At 48.9% G+C, this 22,420-nt stretch overlaps 1 protein-coding gene across 1 annotated transcript in view; it reads right to left on the minus strand.

Annotated features, from left to right (window-relative positions):
- COPA (COPI coat complex subunit alpha) overlaps positions 1 to 22,420 on the minus strand; it is a 48,926-nt gene that overhangs the window by 22,293 nt on the left and 4,213 nt on the right. Inside the window, exons 4-13 of the mRNA XM_083374167.1 lie at positions 21,470 to 21,550; positions 21,246 to 21,322; positions 19,590 to 19,699; positions 15,087 to 15,196; positions 14,362 to 14,461; positions 11,460 to 11,595; positions 10,280 to 10,362; positions 8,696 to 8,846; positions 4,900 to 4,966; positions 2,752 to 2,827 (exon numbers count right to left, since the gene is read on the minus strand). Coding sequence (XP_083230293.1) covers positions 2,752 to 2,827; positions 4,900 to 4,966; positions 8,696 to 8,846; positions 10,280 to 10,362; positions 11,460 to 11,595; positions 14,362 to 14,461; positions 15,087 to 15,196; positions 19,590 to 19,699; positions 21,246 to 21,322; positions 21,470 to 21,550 — 991 coding nt within the window. The remainder of the gene's footprint in view (positions 1 to 2,751; positions 2,828 to 4,899; positions 4,967 to 8,695; positions 8,847 to 10,279; positions 10,363 to 11,459; positions 11,596 to 14,361; positions 14,462 to 15,086; positions 15,197 to 19,589; positions 19,700 to 21,245; positions 21,323 to 21,469; positions 21,551 to 22,420) is intronic.

Raw genomic sequence — 22,420 nt, forward strand, 5'->3', positions numbered from 1 at the left:
GCCTGCCTTCCTCTCTCCTTCCTTATTTCCTTTCCCCTTCCTTCCTTCCTTCCTTCCTTCCTTTCCTCCCTTCTTTCCTCTTTATTTCCTTTCCTTCCTTCCTTCCTTCCTCTTTCTTCTTTCCTAGCTTCTCTTCCTTCCTTCCTCGTTACTTTCTCCTTCCTTCCTTTCCCTTTCCTTCCTTATTTTCTTTCTTCCTTCCTTCCTCCCCTCCCTTCTCTTCCTCCCTTCCTCTTTATTTCCTTCCCTTCCTTCCTCCCTTCCTCTTTATTTCCTTCCCTTCCTTCCTCCCTTCCTCTTTATTTCCTTTCTCCTTCCTTCCTTCCTCTTTATTTCCTTTCCCCTTCCTTCCTTCCTCCTTCTTTCCTTCCCCCTTCCTTCTTTCCTTCCTCCTTTCCTTCCCCCTTCCTTCTTCCTCCCACAGTCGCTCTCTTTCTTCCTTTTCTTTTCTATCCCTCCTTTGTTGCTTTTACAAACAATTCAAGGTGACAAACATATCCAGTACTCCCCCTCCTCCTATTTACCCCACCACAGCAACCCTGCGAGGTGGGAGGGGCAACCTGGGCAACTTGAAGACCCCAGAATTCCTTCCCAGAATTCCCCAGCCAGCACGGGAACCCAAAGTGAGCTTCTCTCCATCCTTACAAGCTGCATTTTAGCCGCTGGGGCCTCGCTCCGAAGCACCTTGCAAAATCTGAGCGGGGAGCTGCTCTGTCAGCAAAGCCCCCCCTGAGTGACAGGATCAGCATTTAATTGTGCGCATGCAAAATGGAGGCAGAGGTTCGGGTGCGTCGGCACGTGCAAGTGCTCTCTGCGAAACGAATCAGCTGACCTGCGAGATTTCCACCCTCAGCTGCTCTAAGGAAGCTGGTGACTGCTTTCCCTTAAAAAATCTACTTTTGAAAGGATGCAGCTAATTTCCCTTGAAAAAATCCCTAGAAAGCTACATACAGATGGAGTGTTAACAACTGATTTAATACAGGTAGTCCTCGACTTACAACAGTTCATTTAGTGACTGTTCAAAGTTACAACGGCACAGAAAAATGTGACTTATGACCATTTTTCAATTACGACCTTTGCAGCATCCCCGTGGCCGTATGATCAAAATTCAGATGCTTGGCAATTGCTTCATAGTTATGACGGTCACAGCGTCCCGGGGTCACGTGGTCCCCTTTTGCGACCTTCTGACCAGCAAAATCAATGGGGAAGCCAGATTCACTTAACAACCGGGTTACTAACTTATCAATTGGTGTGATTCACTTAACAAACGAGGCAAGAAAGGTTGTAAAATGGGGCAAAACTCACTTAACAACTGCCTCACTTAACAACAGAAATTTGAGCTCAATTATGGTCGTAAGTTGAGGACTACCTTTATTTATTTATAAACTTCCCTGGTTGAGATTTGGGGTCCTTCAAATTGCTAGAAAGAGACCCAAAGAGCAGGCCTCTTTTCCAAGGGGGAAGGAGCTGGCATCTGCACGGGTTGAATCCGGCCAAACATTCACATCATGCTGTCACAATTGCAGGACAGGGGTGAGGTTCAAAATCACTCTCAAATCCTGTGCCAGAGGGCCCAGTGGCCTGTGAGCAAGGCCAACGTGTAAAAATTAAAAGGTTTTATGGTTTCACATAAAGAAGTGGGGGGGGAAGAGAAGGACTTCGGTAAAATAATAAAATAAAATAAAAATAAAATTAGATTTTATGTGTTCAGAGATATAGATAGATAGATAGATAGATAGATAGATAGATAGATAGATAGATAGATAGATAGATAGATATAGATACATAGATATAAATAGTTATATAGATGATAGAAAGTTATATAGATGGATAGATAGATATAGATGATAGACAGAGATAGAGATAGATAGATAGATAGATGATAGATAGATAGATAGATAGATAGATAGAGATAGATGATAGAGATAGAAGATGAGAAAAGGACTTCAGTAATCAAAATTAATAAAATAAAATAGATGTTGTGCCCTCAGAGAGAGAGAGAGAGAGGGGGGGGGGGTAAGGTGGGACAAGGAGGGGTAAAACAAAATAAAATGAGGTGTTCAGAGAGAGGGGGGTGGGGTTGGGTGGGGAAGGACCTCAGTAAAAGTAAAATAAAATAAAACCTTTGTGCCTTCATGGAGAGATAGGGAGAGAGAGAGAGAGAGAGAGAGAGAGAAAGAAAGAAGATGGGAGAAGGACTTTAGTGCCCCTCCTTACTGGCCAAGGATGGCTGTTGGCATGACTAGATTTTATAAATCTGAGGAAGGGGAGGGGGGGAAGAGCAGCGTTTCCTGCGCTGACGTCAGAGGCAGGGGGGACCCAGGTGGGACGGGAACTCCCTGGTGGAATGGCGTGCTGATCAGGCAGACGCTCCAGCAACTCATTTTGATTTGCAGACCACGCAGGTTTGATCTGGAACCTGCCAATGAAGACTGGGCACTTTTACAGCTGCTTCCAAAGCATCCAGCCCCGCCTGGGAGAGATTTGTGGCCGGGCGAAGAAATACCGTCGAGGGAAGTCGGCCAACCGAACATTTGCCTGCTGGGTGACAAGGCAGGACGGATCGTTGCTAATAACTGATTTATAAAATATATATTTCCCCTCGTAAAAAAACAAAGAGACGGGCATGAATTTTTCACATCCGATGGGCTGCCAATCTCATTTGGGCTCCCCGGGATCTGGGGGGGGGGGGGAAGAAAAGCTTCAGCGGGGGAGGGGGGGAATGAACGGCGTGGCACAGACCAAGCTCACCATCTGGGTTCTGGGAATCGGCATCCTTGGGAATGGTGTAGAGGTCGTAGGTGCTGTTCTCCAGGTTACTTGGCCTCTGCGGAGAGAAAACGTTGTCGGTGAATTCACTTTATTGGGTTGGGACAGGGGTAGGCAACCTTGGCTCTTTTTTGACTCGTGGACTTCAACTCCCAGAATTCCTCAGCCAGCATAGTTAGCTGAGGAATTCTGGGAGTTGAAGTCCACGAGTCAAAAAAGAGCCAAGGTTGCCTACCCCTGGGTTAGGAGTATCTATCTCCGGTGAGGATTTTAAATATTTTTATGCTGTTTCTTTGAAACAAGACGGGCAAGGAAATGAATTTCATAAATGACTAAAATAAGTCAGGGTGACTCTCCATGCAGGTTTCAGAGGAAGAGGGCTGAGTGGAGCAGCGTTCCCAGGGCTGGTTCCCAATCTTGCCTATTTCCGCAATGAATTTATTATCCACGTTTTGCAGGAAAAAAATCCGCTTGGATTTGAGAATGAAAGTCGCATGAGTTTTGAAAACCGGGGGTATTGGGGGGGGGGAAATCTCAAATCTTCAAAAAGCCTTGAGCCCATCCAGTAAATCCAGTATTTCTCAAGCTCAGCAACTTTAAAATGGGCTTTAAAGTCGAGTTGAAATCCACCTCCTTAAAAGTTGCTGAGCTGGAGAAACGCTGCAGAAAATGGGTTAAAAAAACCCCCCTTAACAAGGATTAGTAAGCAAATCCAGGTAGTCCTTGACTTACACCCATTTCTTCAGTGGCCATTCAGTGTTGCATCAACAGTGGAAAAAGTGACTTATGACCCTTTTTCCACACTTAACGACCATTGCAGCATCCCCATCATCACATGATCACAATTTGGACAGTTGGCAACTGGCATGTATTGATGACGGCTTTTCCGGCCTGCTTCGGACAAGCAAAGTCAATGGGGAAGCCAGATTCACTTTTAACAGCCACGTTACTAACAACTGCAGTGGTTCATGTAACTGTAGTAACAACAGTCATAATATGGGGCAAAACCGATTTAACCATCGTCTCGCTTAGCGCCATAAATTTTGGGCTGAATTGTGGTCGTAAGCTGAGGACTACTTGTCCTGCACAAGCGTTCTTCTCTAGGCCGGAGTCCTCTGAATGGGATGGACTACAACTCCCAGGATTCCAGGCCAAGCCTCTGCAAGCGTCAGAGGCAGGTTTGGTCGGGAAGAATGCCGTCGCAGGGCAGAGAAAAATGCAACAACTCGGGGGCTGCTTTTGTGACTGACGAGACGAGGAGGGAAGAGGGACGCAACAGAAGGAACAGGAATCAGACAGGTAGTCCTCGACTTATGATCGGTTGCTTCAAAGTTACGATGGATCCCCAAAACGGGTACTTGGGGCCTGGATTCAAAGTTCAGGTGGCTCCTGCGGTCACGACTGCATGTTGAGCACTCGGCAATTCATCTGCAGCCACTTGCGGCCATTTCTAACCTTTCTGCCGGAAAGTGGATCTTTTCCAGTTTCCGGCAAAAAAAAAAGGTCCTAGTGAACACTTTAGAACTTTGGTGCTTCCTTAATGCAAATAATAATAATAATAATAATAATAATAATAATAATAATAATAATAATAATAATAATAATAATAATAATAATAATAAAACAAATAAATTGAACACAGTGATGTGATGACCCACTTAACGACTGCTGGGCTAAGTTATGGTCCTAAGCCTAGGACAGGGGTAGGCAACCTTGGCTCTTTTGTGACTGGTGGACTTCAACTCCCAGAATTCCTGAGACAGCCACGCTGAGGGGAAAGGGAGAGGTTTCCAAACTGAGCCATGCTGGCTCAGGAATTCTGGGAGTTGAAGTCCATAAGTCATAAAAGAGCCAAGGTTGCCTACCCTAGGCCTAGCACTACCTAGACCGCAAATGCAGAACAAGAGAAGATTAGACTTCCACATTTGGACAGAGATTTTTCCCATCTACCTGCAAGCAGCCACGTCCTCTGCCACCCCTACATGAAGGAAGATGACTTCCACCGTGTGGCTTCTGGCCGAGACAGCTGTGGAAGGCAGCAGGGCCCCCCCCCCACATCTGCTCTGTCCCCCTGCCTTCCCTGACAGACGTCCCCCCCCAATCTAGTCCAGCTGGGCGTCTCCCACCTACCGTGCAAAGGAGCACAGCGTTCTCCGCAGGGTTATAGGACATGTTGAAGACCGGGAACTTGGAGCCGCTGCAGGAGACAGAGAGAGGAGAGGAGAGGAAGGTCAGGAGTGGAGCCGGCTCTGAGTGGCAGCCTGGGCAGCGAGAGAGACAAGTCAGAAGAAGGAGCCAAAGTGCCGAGGAGCCCTAAGGCTCTGCCCCAGCACAGCTCAGCGTGGCGTGGCTGGTGCCCACCAACCGCAATCCTTCAACAATCGGAGGAACTGTAGACTTTCCACGACTAAATTACAACGTCGGACACATTCTGGTGAGAGAGTCCGAAAACCCGGAAGGCCAAACCGCTCGGTCCTGGATGGGTTCCTGCAACATCATCCTGGCCAGCACGTAGATCTGCCTTCGTTGGTGAATGCCTTTCACTTTCCGTTCTTTAACCTGAAAACTATTTTTTCTTTCACAGATGTAATGGATGGCAGGTCAACTGGGTCGCAAACAGATATAGCAGCTTGTAAATTTCAGACCTGCTTCGCAAGGTGGGAAGCTCCTGTGTTGCAATAGATTTTGCCAGTGTTCAAGTAGGGTGGATGATGTGTGTTTTAGTCTTTTGTTCTTTTTAATTCACTTTTTTTTAACGTTCTTGTCTAGTTTTGTTTTGCCTCTGTTAACTTACTTTTTTTTCCTTTGGAGTGTGTAATTTAATTTTCTGAATAAAATAAAAAATGATTAAAAAAAAGAATAGGATTTGGCCCGTCCCACCCAGCCGGCAGAAGGGGACTGCCATGGACCCCGTCGGTGAAGGAATTCCGGCTGATGGCTTTTTTTCTGCCACGCTCCCACTCTCTGGAACATCGTGCCCCCCCCCCCCGAGGTGAGATCTGCCCCCATCCTCTCGGCCTTCCAGAAGGGCCCAAAGATTTGGCTCTGCCAGCTGGCCTGAAGTCACCACGGGGACGGGTCACTCTGGAGGGGATTAATAGCCCAAGACCCCACTCACCCGCTAGGCAGATCCCTCCCTCCCGTCTCATCTGTTGTCAACGTTAACTCAGCGTTGCTGCTAATATTTATGGCTTAAAATGCTCTAATGTTTAAAATGTTTCGTCTTGTTTTTAATTTGTAAGCAGCCTAGAATCGTCTCTAGGCAAGATGGGCAGCATAAAAGTTTAATAGACCAGCAAGTCATAAATCGGCACTCAATGATATACTGGTGATTGTTGGGGACCACCACCCAAACAAAATGCTGAGAAGGGAAGGAGGGTAAAGCTGCCAGGCTGAAAACCCCGGCACTGAAAGAGCGTCTCCTCCTTGGCCAGGGAAGAGAAGGGGGGGGGCACGGAGCCAGACCGGAGCCTCAGCTGGGTTCCCATCTGCCTACTAGAGCCGCTTAAGCATCTGCTCTTCCTCCAGCCTGCCCCCCCCAGCTCCTTTCAGCTCCCGTCCCCTCAGGGTTTCTGCAGCAACGCAGAGATGAAAAGGTTCAGCATATATGTATGTGCGTGTATATACACAGACACACACACACACACACACACATAATAAATTTGGATTGCTGACAAAGAATTAAAGAGAGACTGATATAGCTATTTCATTTTATTTCAATTGTTTATATTATTTATATATTATATTATATTATTTATTTATATTAAATTGTTTATTTAATACAAACAATTGTTGCAGTTGCGACTGCTGCCTGTGGAGGGCCCTAGTTTGGGCTCATACAGGCAAAAGATTTCACCCGTATTTGGGTCGAAGAGGTGCTCAAAACACTCACACACACGTATATAGTCATGTAGTGGCCGTGACTAGGGGGGCTTTTGCCCAGGTTCGCCTGGTGCGCCAGTTGCGGCCCTATCTGGACCAGGATGCCCTGTGCACGGTCACTCATGCGCTCGTGACCTCTTGCCTTGACTACTGTAATGCTCTCTACATGGGGCTTCCCTTGAAGACCACTCGGAGGCTCCAACTGGTACAGAATGCGGCCGCGAGAGTTGTCTTGGGAGTTTCCCGGTACTCCCATGTTACACCTTTGCTCCGCGAGCTGCATTGGTTACCAGTTGTCTTCCGGGTGAGGTTCAAGGTCTTGGTTATGATCTTTAAGTCCCTACATGGCATGGGTCCGGGGTACCTCGGGGACCACCTGCTGCCGGCTTCAACTCCCCTCCGCCCTGTGCGTTCCCACAGAGAGGGCCTCCTCAGGGTGCCTCCGGTCAGGGAATGCCGACTGGCGGCCCCCAGGGGGAGAGCCTTCTCTGTGGGTGCCCCGGCTTTGTGGAACCAACTGCCGGTGGAGCTCCGGACGGCATCGGACCTCCGAACTTTCCGTCGTGGTCTGAAGACCCATTTGTTTGAATTGGCCGGTCTGGCCTGATGGGGGAGCTGGGTTTTAAATTGTCATTTTAGATTGCATTATTGTTTTTTAATTGGGCACTGATTTAATCTTTGTTTTAACTTTTGTATAGTATTGTATTTTTATCTATATGCCCTGTGAACCGCCCTGAGTCCCCAGGGAGAAGGGCGGTATATAAATTAAATAAAACGTAAACGTAAACGTATATATATATATATATATATATATATATATATATATATATATATATATATATATATATATATATATATATATATATGCATGCATGCATCCATGTATGTGTATGTATGTATATACATATATACATACACCTATCTATCTATCTATCTATCTATCTATCTATCTATCTATCTATCATCTCTATATAGAGATAGATATATACGGTATATAGACACACACACACACACACATACATTCACTAAAGAGGGTTTTCTTTCTTTCCCCTAAAGGATGAATTAGAAATTCTGGAATTTTTGCATTTGGGAGGAACAGTGTGGATTCTCCGGATAGCGCCTCACGGATCGTGTGCAGAGGAGGGAGACAAAGAGAGGTTAGGGGTCCGATGCTAAGGTCCTAAGTCACTTTTTCCAGTGCTGCTGAACTGCAACCCTCACCCTAACCCAGTCCTTAAACAAATGGTTGTAAGATGAGTTCACGACCATCACTCAGAGGCCGTTGGAAGTTACGATGGGTCCTCCCAAAAGGAGGACATCAACACCGCACAGCACCGTTGTCTGCGTTTAACTTTTTTTTTCTCTCTCTCTAATCCTTCCTCCTCCTGGAAGAAAATGTCTGAATTCCAGGCTCGCCTCTGTTGTATGGCTATTTTTGTGTGTTCGCCAATCAAAAGTGGAATATAGGTAGTCCTCGACTTACGGTTACAATTGAGCCCAAAAGTTATGTTGCTCAGTTAGACATTTGTTAAATGAGCTTTGCCCCATTTTACGACTTTTCTTGCCACGCTTGTTAAGTGAATCACTGCAGTCGTTAAGTTAGTGACATGGCTGTTAAGTGAATCTGGCTTCCCCCACTGACTTTGCCCGTCAGGTCAAAAAAGGGGATCACGTGACCCCAGGAGGCTGCGACCGTCGTAAATGCGAGTCAGCTGCCAAGCGTCTGAATTCTCATCATGTGACCTTGGGGATGCTACCATGGCTGTGTGAAAAATGGTCACAAGTCACTTTTCCCAGTGTCGTCGTAACTGAAGCAAACTGTTATAAGTCAAGGACTACCTGCACACTATATCCCAGCAGTTTGGAACTCTACTCATCCGCTACTCATTCAAGGCGCAAGGATGGTCCTAGGCAAGTATGAGGAGTGGAAAAGAAAAGGGGGGGGAAGCCCCAGAGAGCCTTGAGGTCAGGGAATCCCCCTCCTCTGTACTAAATGGAAGACCCCCCCCCGATGAAGGAAGGAAAGACCCCCCCCCCACCTCACCTTCTCAACTGCATGACGGCCACATCTTTGGAGCTGTTGAAGTCCAGCTGGCGGAGGAAGCGGTCCTTGACGTAGTAGAGCATGTTGCCGTGCACGGCGTAAGCCGGCCTCTCGCGTTCCAGCTTGAAGACGATCATCCCTCCATCGTGGCCTGGGGAAGAAAGGAGCAGACTTTTCAGAAGGGCAGCTGCACCCAGTTTGGGCAATGAACATCAACTTCATGACCCCCTCCAGGCCTTCCTGTCCTCTACCATCTTCTGGAGTCCATTTAAGCTCACGAAAGTGAGACATCACGTGATCGCAATTTGCAACCTTTTTTTAACACCCCCCCCCCAGTGTCTTCCCTGACTTTGTTCATCTGCTGTCTGGGAAGATGGCAAATGAGGATCGCGTGACCCTGGGACGCTGCAACCACCATAGATGTGAGCTGGTTGCTAGGCACCAAGAACATGGACCTCAGGTCATAAGTGCTGTTGACCCGGAATTAGAGGACAGTATAGGAAGTATCAAGGGACGCGGTGGCTCAGTGGGTTAGGACGCTGAGCTTGTCGATCAAAAGGTCGGCAGTTTGGCGGGTCGAATCCCGAGTGCCACGTAGCAGAGCGAGTGCCTGTTACTCGTCCCAGCTCCTGCCAGCCTAGCAGTTCGAAAGCACGTAAAAATGCAAGTAGAAAAATAGGGACCACAGCGTTCCGTGCGCCTTTGGCGTCTAGTCATGCCGGCCACGTGACCACGGAGACGTCCTCGGACAAGCACTGGCTCTTTGGCTTTGAAACGGAGATGAACAGCGGCCCCTAGAGTTGGAAATGACTAGCACGCATGTGCGGGGGAACCTTTACCTTTACCTTTTATAGGAAGTATCAATTGTGAATGCGCAGATGGCCCTACTGTCTTTGGGCTCTTGCAAAGTCCTGGATGCAGGGTCATGAAAGGCCAGCAAGGAAAATATTCAATGTCCTAACCCAGGGGTAGGCAATCTCAGCTCTTTTATGACGCATGGACTTCAACTCCCAGAATTCCTGAGTTGAAGTTCACAAGTCATAAAAGAGCCAAGGTTGCCTACCCCTAGCCTAACCCTCCCAAGAACATACATACCGTATGTTCTTTAGGGGAACACCCAAAAGGGACCGTGTTTGTTACTTCTGCTCTCTTATCTACAGTATGCCAGACCTACTGGGCAAAATCTTTATCGTATACGTGTCAGCTTTGCTGGATGGCCTGCTTATGGAACCAGAAAGAATAAATACAAGGATTTCTTGTCTTTCACGGCTGCTCTCATTTGGAGGAGCCCATCTTTTTGTTCAGCTGAATAAAAAACGTAAAGCTTGAAGGCAACTTCTGGTTTCCTGTATTTTTTACCAGCAAAACCTCAGAACCTGCGTATCAGTGCAAGGAGCAGCCATTCAGCGCCGTCATAATTTCGATCCCTAAACAAATGCTTGTAAGTTCGGAGACTTCTATAAGGTGGGGATGAGGTGTAGCAAAAAACAACAAGAACAACCCCGGATGACCGTTTCAGGGCCACCCTCCCCTTGAAGAGCTGATTTTTCAGCCCCGGCCGAGGGCCACACGCAGACCCTTTACCTGCCGCGAAGAGGTTGAGGTTCGGGTGGGCTGCCAACACCCAGAAGCGGTCGTGATCCCTGCGGAAGGTCTGAACGCCCGTGCTGGGGATGGAGGGAGGCGGAGAGGGAAGCAGAGAAAAACAAAAACAACCGGCAGTGAATTGCTTGGATTGGAATTTAGGGATGGACGAAAGAGGAAGCAGAGAGTATGGGCTAATAAAAGAAGAAAAAAGTCCACGGACCATACATTAAAATCTCCAGATCCGCGGGGGACTGATTGGATCAGTCTTGCGCTTAATACGTCTATCCCTCTTCACGGTGCTTCACAGCCCTCGCTAAGCGGATCACAGACTCGGCCTTTTGTCCCTAACAGTCTGGGTCCTTGTTTTACCGACCTCGGAAGGATGGAGGCGGAAGTCAACCTTGAGCCGGTGAGAGTCGAACTGCCCAAACGCCGGCAGCCGGGAGTCAGCAGAATTTGCCTGCAGTGCTGCATTCTAACCACTGCACCATCAGGACTCTTAAAAGTGCTGAAAACTTCCTCAAAATTGGCCACTATCCGCTCATCCCAGTCAGCTTTCACGCCTACTGTCTCTCAGCGATTGCCTTTCCCCCGGTTGGCTTTCATGCCCAAGGCAGGACTAGAATTCACAGTCGCCTAGTGATCTGCTGGTGAGTGGCTCAAAGTTACCTAGCCAGCTTTCAGGTCCAAGGCAGGACTAGAATTCACAGTCGCCTAGTGATCTGCTGGTGAGTGGCTCAAAGTTACCCAGCCAGCTTTCAGGTCCAAGGCAGGACTAGAACTCACAGTCGCCTAGTGATCTGCTGGTGAGTGGCTCAAAGTTACCTAGCCAGCTTTCAGGTCCAAGGCAGGACTAGAATTCACAGTCGCCTAGTGATCTGCTGGTGAGTGGCTTCAAGGCACCCAGCCGGCTGTCATGCCAAAAAGAGGAGTGCAACTCACTGTCTTCTGGTGAGTGGCTCAAAGGTACCCAGCCAGCTTTCAGGTCCAAGGCAGGACTAGAACTCATGGTCTCTTAGTTTCTATGCCAGCACCTCCCCCTTCACTACCCATCAGACCGCTACCTACAGCTCTGGCCCAGAGGGCCTTTCCTGCAAAGTCCATCTGTGGATCCGAGTGGCTGAGCGGCTTGGGGTCCCATGGGGCAGGGCTGGGCCCAGATGCAAAGGGCGCTTACCGTTTGGACATGTCCCAGACTCGGATGCTCTTGTCCTCCGAATTGCTGAGGATCAGCTCCTGCCGAGGGTGGAACACGGCACAGGAGACGTTGTTGTAATGGCCGCGGCAGGTGTCCACCTCCCAGGCCTTGGACTCTGAAGGGGAGGGAAAGGCAACGGTCAGTGGGAAAAGGACACCGTGAAAGGAAAAACCAAGAGGGGCCGTGATGCCTGGCGGTTGGGGAGCTGCGTTGAGCAGCACTGGATCATAATCATAATAGTAAAGTTGGAAGGGACCTTGGAGGTCATCTAGTCCAACCCCCCTGCTCAGGCAGGAAACCACCTGCTCTGTGATGTGAACCACCTGCTCTGCCCACGGCTTCTGTGGGACGTCTGGATCCCATAAAAGAGAAGGACGAGTTTTGGGCAGAGTCCCTTTCATTCATGTTTCCAGTACAAGCAGTCCTCAACTTATCACCGTTCGCTTAGTGACCATTCAGTTATAATGGCACTGAGAAAAGTGACTTATGACTGGTCCTCACATGACCGTCGCAGCATCCTCCACAGTCACATGGTCAAACCTGGGGCACTTGGCAACCGGTGTGCATTTCAACCCCGAGACCTCTCGTTTATGGAGTTCCTCAGGGGTCGGTCCTCTCACCTCTCCTATTTAACATCTATATGAAGCCGCTAGGCGAGATCATCCGTGGTTTTGGAGTGGGATATCATCAGTATGCTGATGATACCCAGGTTTTCATCTCGACCCCAAACCACCCCAGTGATGCCCTCGACGTGATGTCCCGTTGCCTGGAAGCGGTCCGGGTCTGGATGGGGAGGAACAGGCTTCAACTCAACCCGGACAAGACTGAATGGCTGTACATACCGGCATCTCAGGAAATTCAGATTATTCCATCTCTTACTATTGGGGGTGAATTACTACCCCCCCCGTAGATAAGGCTCGCAATTTGGGTATCCTCTTAGATTCACAGCTCTCCTTAGAAGATCATATAGGAGCTGTGACTAGAGGGGCCTTCGCCCAGGTTCGTCTGGTGCGCCAGTTGCGACCCTATCTGGACCTGGATGCCTTGCGTACAGTCACACATGCACTTGTGACCTCTCGTCTAGACTACTGCAATGCTCTTTACATGGGCCTGCCGTTGAGGACCACTCAGAAGCTTCAGCTGGTACAGAATGCAGCTGCACGAGTTCTTTTGGGGGTCTCCCGATACTCCCATGAGTACTCCGTGAGCTGCACTGGCTTCCAGTTGCCTTCCGAGTGAAATTCAAGGTGCTAGTGATGACATACAAAGCCCTACATGGCATGGGTCCGGATTACCTACGGGAGCACCTACTGCCGAGTCCTTCGGGAGAAGGGCGGTATATAAAAACAAATAAATAAATAAATAAATAAACTTCCCTCCGTCCTGTGCGCTCCCACAGAGAGGGCCTCCTCAGGGTACCACCGGTCAGAGAATGTCGGCTGGTGACCCCCAGGGGGAGAGCATTCTCGGTGGGCGCACCAATCCTTTGGAACCGCTTAGCGGCTGAACTACGGACGGCCCCCGACCTTCGCTCCTTCCGGCGTGATCTAAAAACTTATCTATTCGAATAAGCCGGCCTGGCCTGATAGGTTTGGGGTTTTAACATTATTTTAACTAACTTACCACATTGGGCACAATCATCTAACTTTAAATCTTGTATCCTGTTTTCTTATTTTTATTGCCCTGTCCTTCGGGAGAAGGGCAGTATATAAATCAAATAAATAAATAAATAAATAAATAAATAAATAAATAAATAAATAAATAAATAAATAAATAAATTTAAAAGGATTGTTGCGTCCTGGGGTTACGCGACGGCCACTGGTGACCTTCCCAGTCAGCTTCCAGCAAACAAAGTCAATGGAGGAAGCCAGATTCGCACAACGACCACATGATTCACTTACCAACTACAGTGATTCGCTTAACAACTGTGCCCCAAAAGGTCGTAAGATGGGGGCATGCCTCAGAACAAATGCCTTTCTTAGCAATGGAAATTTGGGACTCAAGTGTGGTCACAAGTCAAGGACACCCTGTGGCACAATCTGAAGCATCTCATTGGTTCCTATAAGTAGACCTTGACTTATGACAACAGAGACTGAGAAATTCATCAATACGTGGCCATTAAGTGAGGCATCCCATGAGGCATCAATACGTGGCCATTAAGTGAGGCATCCCATCCAATTTTACCACCTGCTTTGGTGCAGTTGAATCACTGTGGCTGAGACATCGTGTGAACGCCACCTGCAACCTTGTCGGAGGCCAGCTGGGAAGTTCCCAAATGGCGAATACATGACCGTGGGAACAACTGTAGTGGTCATAAATGTGAGGACCGGTCTGTAAGTCATTTCTCTCAGTACCACTGTAAATTCGAAGAATCACTAACCAAATGTTCTTAAGTCAAAGGCTACAGGTATAGGTTTTGGGGGAGCAGAAAGCCAATTTTGCAGCATCCCTCAGCCACCAGCCCCAGAGCAGGCTCATTCGGCAGCAGCCGAGCCCTCCTTCTCTGCAAGCCACGGAATGGGACAATTCGCCACGGGACAATTCAAACAATTTAATTATTTAAAATAATTTTAAAAAAACACTTTTAATTTTTGTCATTCACATTTCATTCTGTCCCTCCTTTGGCATCCGTTCTTTAATGATTCTAACCCAGCATTTCTTCGATATTAGTTTAACTCTTGTCCCGCGGCGAGTGGGCCACGGCGACTTGTCCTAGACCCTTGCAAGCCAAGATCCACACAGACCACGGTCAAATGGCCAAATCCACACATTCTCTCGAGACTGAGGCAAGAGCTCAGCTGATTGGCGAAGGGTGGACGTGCCCGTGGAGCTTGACCCTTATGCTCTGTCATTTGCCCCCCCCAAAAAAGGAGTGTCTTACCGTTCATCCGCCAAATCTTGACTTGCCGATCATCGGCCCCCGAGACGATGAGGGGCATGGTGGGGTGGAAAGCCGCCCAGTTTACCCCACGATCGTGTCCCTAAAAAAGAAAGAAAGAAAAAAAAGAAGAACGGCTTCAAAACAAGATCTCACAAGCAATGCTGGAAAGCAAGGTGACTGCATGAGTTGCGCAGTATCCACGCTGGCTGCGGAATTTGGGCAGCTGAAGTCCACAAGGCTGAAAATTGCCAATGTTGGACCCTCCTGGTCTAAGACAGGGCTCTCTAACTCCTGAGCCGTTCAGAACCGGGGCACGGAAGTGGCGGACGAGCACGCACGCACATCCCCACTTGTGCGCAGGCACCAGGTGCGCATGCCTGCCGCTCGCACAAACGGAACTGTGTGTACGCGCACATGCTTGCCCGCCACTCCTGTGCAACCATCCACTCTCCTCCCCCCCACCACTTCATCAACCCCCGGGCCACAAAACTGGAAAGGTTGGGGAACTCTGGTCTAAAAGATTCAGTTTGATCCCCTCTCCACAAAAGGCTCCATGTGCAGGCGTCATCCTACCCAACGGGCCTGATCGGCCTTTAAAGTCCACCTCTAACATCAATCCCTCGAAAAAAGATCTCTGAGGGCCTGGTCAACAATTCCTTTTATTTCCCAATAATTCTAACAGGAAGGAACCCTCCTCCTCCTCCTCCTCCCCCACCCCCGAGTACCTCAAGGACATGTTTCACCACAGCGTCCGTGGTGCCAAAAAGATCCACGCCGGTGATGCCCCGGACCTCGGACTCCACAGCTCCAGGAGATAAATTCTTCTTTCTTAGACCTTCGGGCAGGAGAGGGAATTTGCAGGGCAGAGGAAGTAGAGACCATATTAATAAATAAAGATGAAAAAAGCGAAAGATGGAAGGAAACGCTCCATTTTTTTCCCCTGAGCAGAACAGACAATGGAGGAAAGGGGTCAGAGGCTGCCTAGTGCTAATGAAACCTCTGTCCAAGGAAAAGGGGTTTCCAAACGTACTTGGAATTCACCAAGCAAAGCCACACAACCACCTCTGCAATCAGGAAAGGAAAGCCACCAATTCAGGCTCAAGTGAGGTTTTAATCCCTTGGAGAATGAGGCTGAAAAAAATGAATCAACAGAGCAGCGGATGGGTCTCGGATGCAGGCGCAACGTAGCCTCCGACCACGTTAAGATGTTAGGAGAGACAAGAAGGAAAGAGTTCACTGTGAAGACGACGGCGGGAGAGGCACTTCCAAGAAGCGATCTGCATATCCAAGGGGGATCCAGGATCCGCAGGGAAGCGGAGTCAAAAAAAACCAGAAGCAACCCACAGAGATACCTGCTCCAGGAGAAATCAAGGCACGTAAAGCTGTAGGATCGATCGGAGAGAACTGAGCAACGGATGGAAAATTTCTGAGCTTACTACACAAATCGAGAGGGAACGGAGACACGCACAGAATGAACCAGCTCTGACATGTGGTGGGGATGAACAAGGAGGGAGAGAGGAGAGAGAAAGAGAGAGAAAAGGGCAGATGCAAGGAAGATTGGGGGAAATTAGACAAGACGTAGAGCTGTTAAGGGGAAATGGATGAGTCAGGCTCGCCCGAAGAGTTGGAGGGCGTTAAAAGCAAGGCTAAAATCTCAGGCCACAGCAGAAGGTTACGAGTCCAGAGCGAGAGGGTTGAGCCACACCCACACACCGGACACTTTTGTTATTTGGGGAGTGTTTCCCTAAATTCCGCTGGGGAATCTGAAGCCCACAAGTCTGAAAGTGGCCACGGTTGGACACCTCTGCCCCATAATGCTTAGTTGGCAGGACTTCCCTCTTCCCAGCCTTCGGACTAACAGAAGGACACCAAGCCCAGATTTGTTTTTTTTAGGACAGAAGCTCTTGGTTAAGATTGCAGCTGCAGAGGTCATTTCGTTAGGAAGTAAACCACCCTGCTGTTTTTACAGCTGGAATATCATCCCACGGATCTTCCCGACCAGTTCCGCTCAAGGTTAGGACCAAATTTTATACTAGAGGAACACAGAGAAGGGTTAGAAGAGGTTATTTTCACCAATCCTGTAAAGTCACTGTTAGTTTTACAAGCAAACGGCTTCATCGTTAGGGTGCAATTTTGCATGCAAAATGCAACGGGGATCCCGACCCATATCGGTCAGCTTTGCCCTCTCTCTCAGCAGCAGCAAGAACACCCAACCTTGCCCTACAAGTGAATGGGGGGGGGCTGGATCCTCCGCTGGGCCCTTGCAATGGCCTCACTTATCTCTTTTGTCAAGACAGACGCAAAGTTTGGGAAACCTCGAGAGTTCGGAATGCAGCCCAAAGCCCCATGAATCCAAGAGAAGCTCTTCATTTCGGAATGAAATCAAGTAGTTCTCAACTTGCGACCGTTCAGTGACTAAAGTCATAACAGCACTGAAAATAGTGACTTAGGACCACGTTTCACACTTGCAACTGTTGCAGCATCTCCACGGTCACGTGGTCAGAATTCTCACCCTTGACAACTGCTTCGTTTTATGAGCGTTGCAGTGTCCCGGGGTGGTGTGATCCCCTTTTGTGACCTTCTGTCAAAGCCAACGGGGAGGCCAACTTAACAACCCTGTTTTACTAACTTACAAGTGCAGTAATTCACCTAACAACGGTGGCAAGAAAGTTCGGAAAATTGAGCAAAATTCACCTTAACAACTGTCTCACTTAGCAACAGAAATTTTGGGCTCAATTGTGGTCATAACTCCATGTACCTAAAAGGTGGGTGTCAACCATTTGGAGCCAAGGACCACCCGTGGTTGTCGAATGGCATGTCAGAAAATGAGGCCCGGAGGAAAACATCATTTGAATTAAAAGTTAATGAACCATCCGATCGTTTTTTTAAAAATAACCTTCAGTGTTACAAACTGGCAGTAATTTTACAGGTTCTGATAGGGTTGGGGTGTATTCCCCCCCCCATTCCTGACGCTGACTTAGCCAAAAAAAACAAAACAAAAAAAAACAGGTAGTCATCAACTAACAATTACAATTGGAACTGGAATTTCCATCCTAAGTTGGTGCGGTCGTAAGTCGAGTCATCGCATGAGTTGACCTGATCTTATCACTGTTTTTACTGCTGATGTTAAGCGAGTCACATGGCTGAGAGCCAAAAAGAAGACTTAGCTGAAAAGGGGATGCTTCCAACCTCACCTAGCAAGAATTAAAACTAAAGCAAGTGTCTATACCAGGGGTAGGCAACCTCGGCTCTTTTATGACTCATGGACTTCAACTCCCAGAATTCCTGAGCCAGCATGGCTAAGCATGGAAACCTCTCCCTTTCCCCTCAGCATGGCTGGCTCAGGAATTCTGGGAGTTGAAGTCCACGAGTCATAAAAGAGCCGAGGTTGCCTACCCCTGGTCTATACAGCTGATTTTCACACAAGAGAGTCCTGCTAGAAGAGTTGCCTCCAAGTGCTTTTTCGAAAGACAACTTGTGTTTCTTTCTTGGAAGACGTTTCGCTTCTCACCCAAGAAGCTTCTTCGGTTCAAGGAGCTTCACGACTGCAGCAGCTTCGTGGATGAGAAGGGAAACCTTTTGAGACAACCGTGACCGCCCGTCAGGGGCGTTGGAGGAACCGAGTCGGGTTGTACAGACCATGAAAGCATCAATCCGGCAACTCCAGAAGTGTGAAAACCCTGGGAACATTTCCAGGCCTTTCATACCGTTTCAGGGGCCTTGGGCTCTGCTGAGAGAGGAGGCAAAGCTCACCGCCTGGGTGCTGGCGGAGGAAGCGATGGAGTCATGCCAAGCACAGCCTCCTCAACACCCCCCCTCCCCTTCCCCAACACAGCTGGGTCATCTCTGAATGTGTGCCACAAAACCCCAGCAACCCACTAAGCCAAGAACTGCAGTTGAGAAAGCAGTGGGTGGATCCCTCTCTCTCTCTCTCTCTCTCTCTCTCTCTCTCTCTCTCTCTCTCTCTCTCTCTCACACACACACACACACACACACACACACACACACACACACACACACAGAGACACAAGCTCACCGAGGGCTACAGCTCCTTCCTTCTAAATCAGCATCTCCCAAACTTGCCAATTTCGAATCCCACAATTCTACAGCCCACAGCGTAACCATTGAGAATTATGGGAGTTGAGGTCCGCCCACCAGGAAATTGCCAAGGATGGGAGTTCCCATGCTTCGATGCACTGCGATGCACTGCGCATGGGTGCTCATGTATCCACGGTCCTCTCCAGCAAGCTTATTTCAACTCTTCTCTGAGATCTGCTCCTCTCAACAAGAGCTGGAGCCGTTCTGGGGGCCTCCAGATGCAACAGATTTCCAAGGCGAAAGGGCTGTTGTCTCTGTGTCCCCAAGACTACACCACAATCTAAGGCCGGGGCTGTTGCCGATCAAAGCAATACTGAGGAACAAATTTGGAAGGGACCTTGGAGATTTTCTAGTCTGACCCCCTGCTCAAGCAGGAGACCCCAATGTTGATGATCAAAAGGAGATCAACTTTGGAGATCCAGTGCTGAGGTAGTACCTTCCTTTCTTCTTTGGCACAGGGGCAAAGCTTTTCCACCAGATAAGATCCACCCGTTTTACCTATCATCCGGGGCAGCGCAGTGTATTGTCTGCGCAACCAGCGTTTCTCAAACTTGGTTATTTTTAAGGTGAGGGTATTTCAACTCCCAGAATTCATGCTAGCTGGGGAATGTGGGGAGCTGACATCCACATGTATCAAAATGGCCAAGTTTGAGGAACTCTGGTTTAACCAGAATCTCTTGCAGTCAGAAAGCCCTAATTACAGTTAATACTGAAGAAAACAAAAAACCAGAGATAGTTCTAAAAGGTCTACAATCTTTCTCTCACACTCTGGTATGCCCACCCTCATTTTTTCACCTTATTTTTTTACTCTGAACTCCTATTTCATTCTTCTCTCTCTCTCTCTCTCACACACACACACACCTGCTTTTTTAAATCTGTTTCATCAGGACCTGGAGAGTGCTTGTTCTACAATCCGTGAGAACTGCAAATTTCCTAACCCTGTGGAGACTCACCAACCCCTCCCACAGGGTCAAGGCAGGCAGTTCAGTGAAATTCTTCACCTCTACCTAACTTAGGGGCCCTGCTGTACCCATGCTGCCAATCTCTCCTTCACTCCAGCCGCAGCCTGGTTTCGGCAACCGCAGTCCTAAGCCCGCTGCTGGATGACCCCCTTGACCTGAGCAGCTCACCAGAAATATCCCAAACGCGCACAGTCTGGTCCAAACTGGCAGACACAACCAGGTCCTCGGAAGGATGGAACTGGGCGCACATCACGTAATGGTTATGTCCGGTCAATACACTAGAAAGAAAAGAGGGGAGAGAAAAATGCAGCGATTGGCCTTCTTTGAGAGTCAAGACAAACATCATCGTGAGTACCAACAGGGCAGAGCATCTGTAGCTCAGGACTGAAGTCCGTGTTCTCTGAGCTTGGTTGCGCCCTTGCGGGTGTTTCACTGACAAAAGGAGGAAACGTCACCAAGTTCAGAGAGCAGCGAGGACCTCACATCGTCCCCAGTTCCCTTCAAAGCAGCTGCAGGTCAGAGACTGTAGCACCTGCAAGCTCCGAGCGCTGAAAAGGTGCTTCGGCAAAGCTATAGCGGTAGAGGCAGCCCTCGTGGATCGACGGGTTGCTAAGCAGTCGGTCACAGCTAGGACGGATCTCCCCAGATCCACTTATGACCAGGTGTCAGAATTACAAGGGCTGCATCCCACCCCCTGGACTGTGAGGTGACTGCATTTTGGCAGGTGGGCAACTCGCTCGCCAGCACCCTGAAGTCACAGGAATGCGATTTCTGGCGCTCTCTCTCTCTCTCTCTCTCTCTCTCTCTCTCTCTCTCTCTCTCTCTCTCTCTCTCTCTCTCTCTCTCTCTCCCTCTCTCTTTTTTTTTTTTGCTGATTTCCAATGTTTACTTCAACTTTCCAGAAAAAAGTGCCTATTGAGTAAAATGGATTCATTTAATGACTGCAGTGTTTAATGACTGCTGCAAAAAAAGGTCATAAAATCAGGGGCAATCACCTGGGGACCCGTTTAACAACTGCAATTCTGAGCTCAATTGCAGTCATACCTCAAGGACGACCTACAATACGATTTACTATATTTATAATGGGGGTGTGTGTATCAATCACTCAGCTATGTAATCAAAGCTCTTTTCCCCAAATACTCAACCTGGTACAGGCATCTACCCGCAGAAGTGTTGCTTTTATAGCAAACGTTGAAAAAGCTACAGGGTTGTCCTCGACTTATGACAATTGGGAGCAGAATTTCTATTGCTAATTAAAGCAGTTGCTAAGTCAGTCATGCCAGATTCTACATTTTTTTGTCACCGTTAAGTGAATCGCTGAGGTTAAGTGAATCACACAGCTGTTAAGAAGCCAGCTGGGAAGGTGACAAAAGGTTGATCATCTCTCTCTCTCTCTCTCTCTCACACACACACACATACACACACACACCGCAACAGTCATAAATCCATGCCAATTGCTAAGCAGCTGAATTTTGATCATGTGACCACAGGGGTGCTGCAACACTTGTAAATGTGTGAACCCTGGTCATAATTTTTTTCAGGGTTGTTGTCATTTCAGACAGTTGCTAAACAAATGGTTGTAAGTCGAGGACTCCCTCTACCCACACGCAGAGGCGTAGCCCACCATCTGTGCGAGTGCAAGAGTGCCGTGTGGCCGCACTGTCAGCCTCACCAGCGGCAGCCCTTACACAAGCCTTCCGTTTAGGATCTGTTGTGCAGTGAGCAACAACAGCCAGAGGGGGCACGGCCAACATCTGAAAAACCACGAAACAAAAAAGAAAACCAATTTTTAAGGCTGAAAGGATTGTTGGAGATGAGGGTTACCAAACGCAGGTTCTGGACTGCCAGTTCCACACCCGGATGGTCTGGTCATCCGAGGCACTGAGGATCCAGGGATACTCCTAGGAAGAAAAGAGACGGCGGTTTTCTCTCGGAGGGCGGGCAGGCAGGGCCCTGTGCGGAAGGGAACCCGGCAACGTCTTACGGCTCCTGCAAGCCCAAAGAAACGTTCCAGAGTGTTGCCGGATGCTTAGAGAAGCAGGACTCACGTGGTGGAAGAAGGTGGTGCGGATGTAATCCAGGTGACCCAGCAGGGTGAAGAGACAACGGCGCAGTTTGTAATTCCAGACCTCGAGGAGAAAAGCACAGGCATCAGTCATGCCAATCCTAGATTGCTGGGGTTTTCCCCCCCTCCTTTAATTAATTACAGATCGCACACGATTCAGAATCAGAATGGAGGTCTTCTACTCCAGCCCTCTGCTCAAGCAGGAGACCCTATACCAGTGGTGGCGAACCTATGGCACGCGTGCCAGAGGCGGCACTCAGAGCCCTCTCTGTTGGCACGCGCGCCACCAGCACCAAGTCCATCAGGCCAGGCGGAAGCATTTTACACACCCGCATGCGTGCCCAGGGCCACGAGCACACACGTGCTGCAAATGGGGCAGGGCTAGTGCCTGTGCGATACTCACCAGCCCTGCCCAGTTCTTGCGTGGTGCAACGCCTTGTATCTGCACCCAGTGGCGTGGCAGCGGCCATTTTTACGCCTTGCAGCACGGTGGCCCATTTCTGCGCCCCCGGTTTATGCGTGCCAGAGGCGGCACTCAGAGATGCCTCCTTGCCCCCCCCGCCCCCCAGACAGCACTACAATGCTGATGCGGCCCTGCCACTTTGCGATAAATAAGTGGGTTTGGGGTTGTGGTTTGGGCAAAGGGTCTCTAAAAGGTTCGCCATCACTGCCCTGTACCATTCCAGACAGGTGGTTGTCTGAACCTCCAGTGAGTAAGCACCTGCAGCTTCTGCAGGCAAGCTGTTCGCTGGTTAATGGAGAGAGCCTAACACAGAGCCTCTCGAGAAATTTTCTACCTACATTTCCACCTCACAAGTCTGTCTCAATCCCCGTTCATACAGACCCTCCTCAATTTGAGTCCAACGTCTCTGTGGCTAAGCAAGACAGTGGTTGAGTGAGTTTTGCCACATTTTATGACCTTTCTTGCCACAGT

Source organism: Vipera ursinii (genome assembly GCF_947247035.1).
Source record: "Vipera ursinii genome assembly, chromosome: 15".
Lineage (NCBI taxonomy): Eukaryota > Metazoa > Chordata > Lepidosauria > Squamata > Viperidae > Vipera > Vipera ursinii.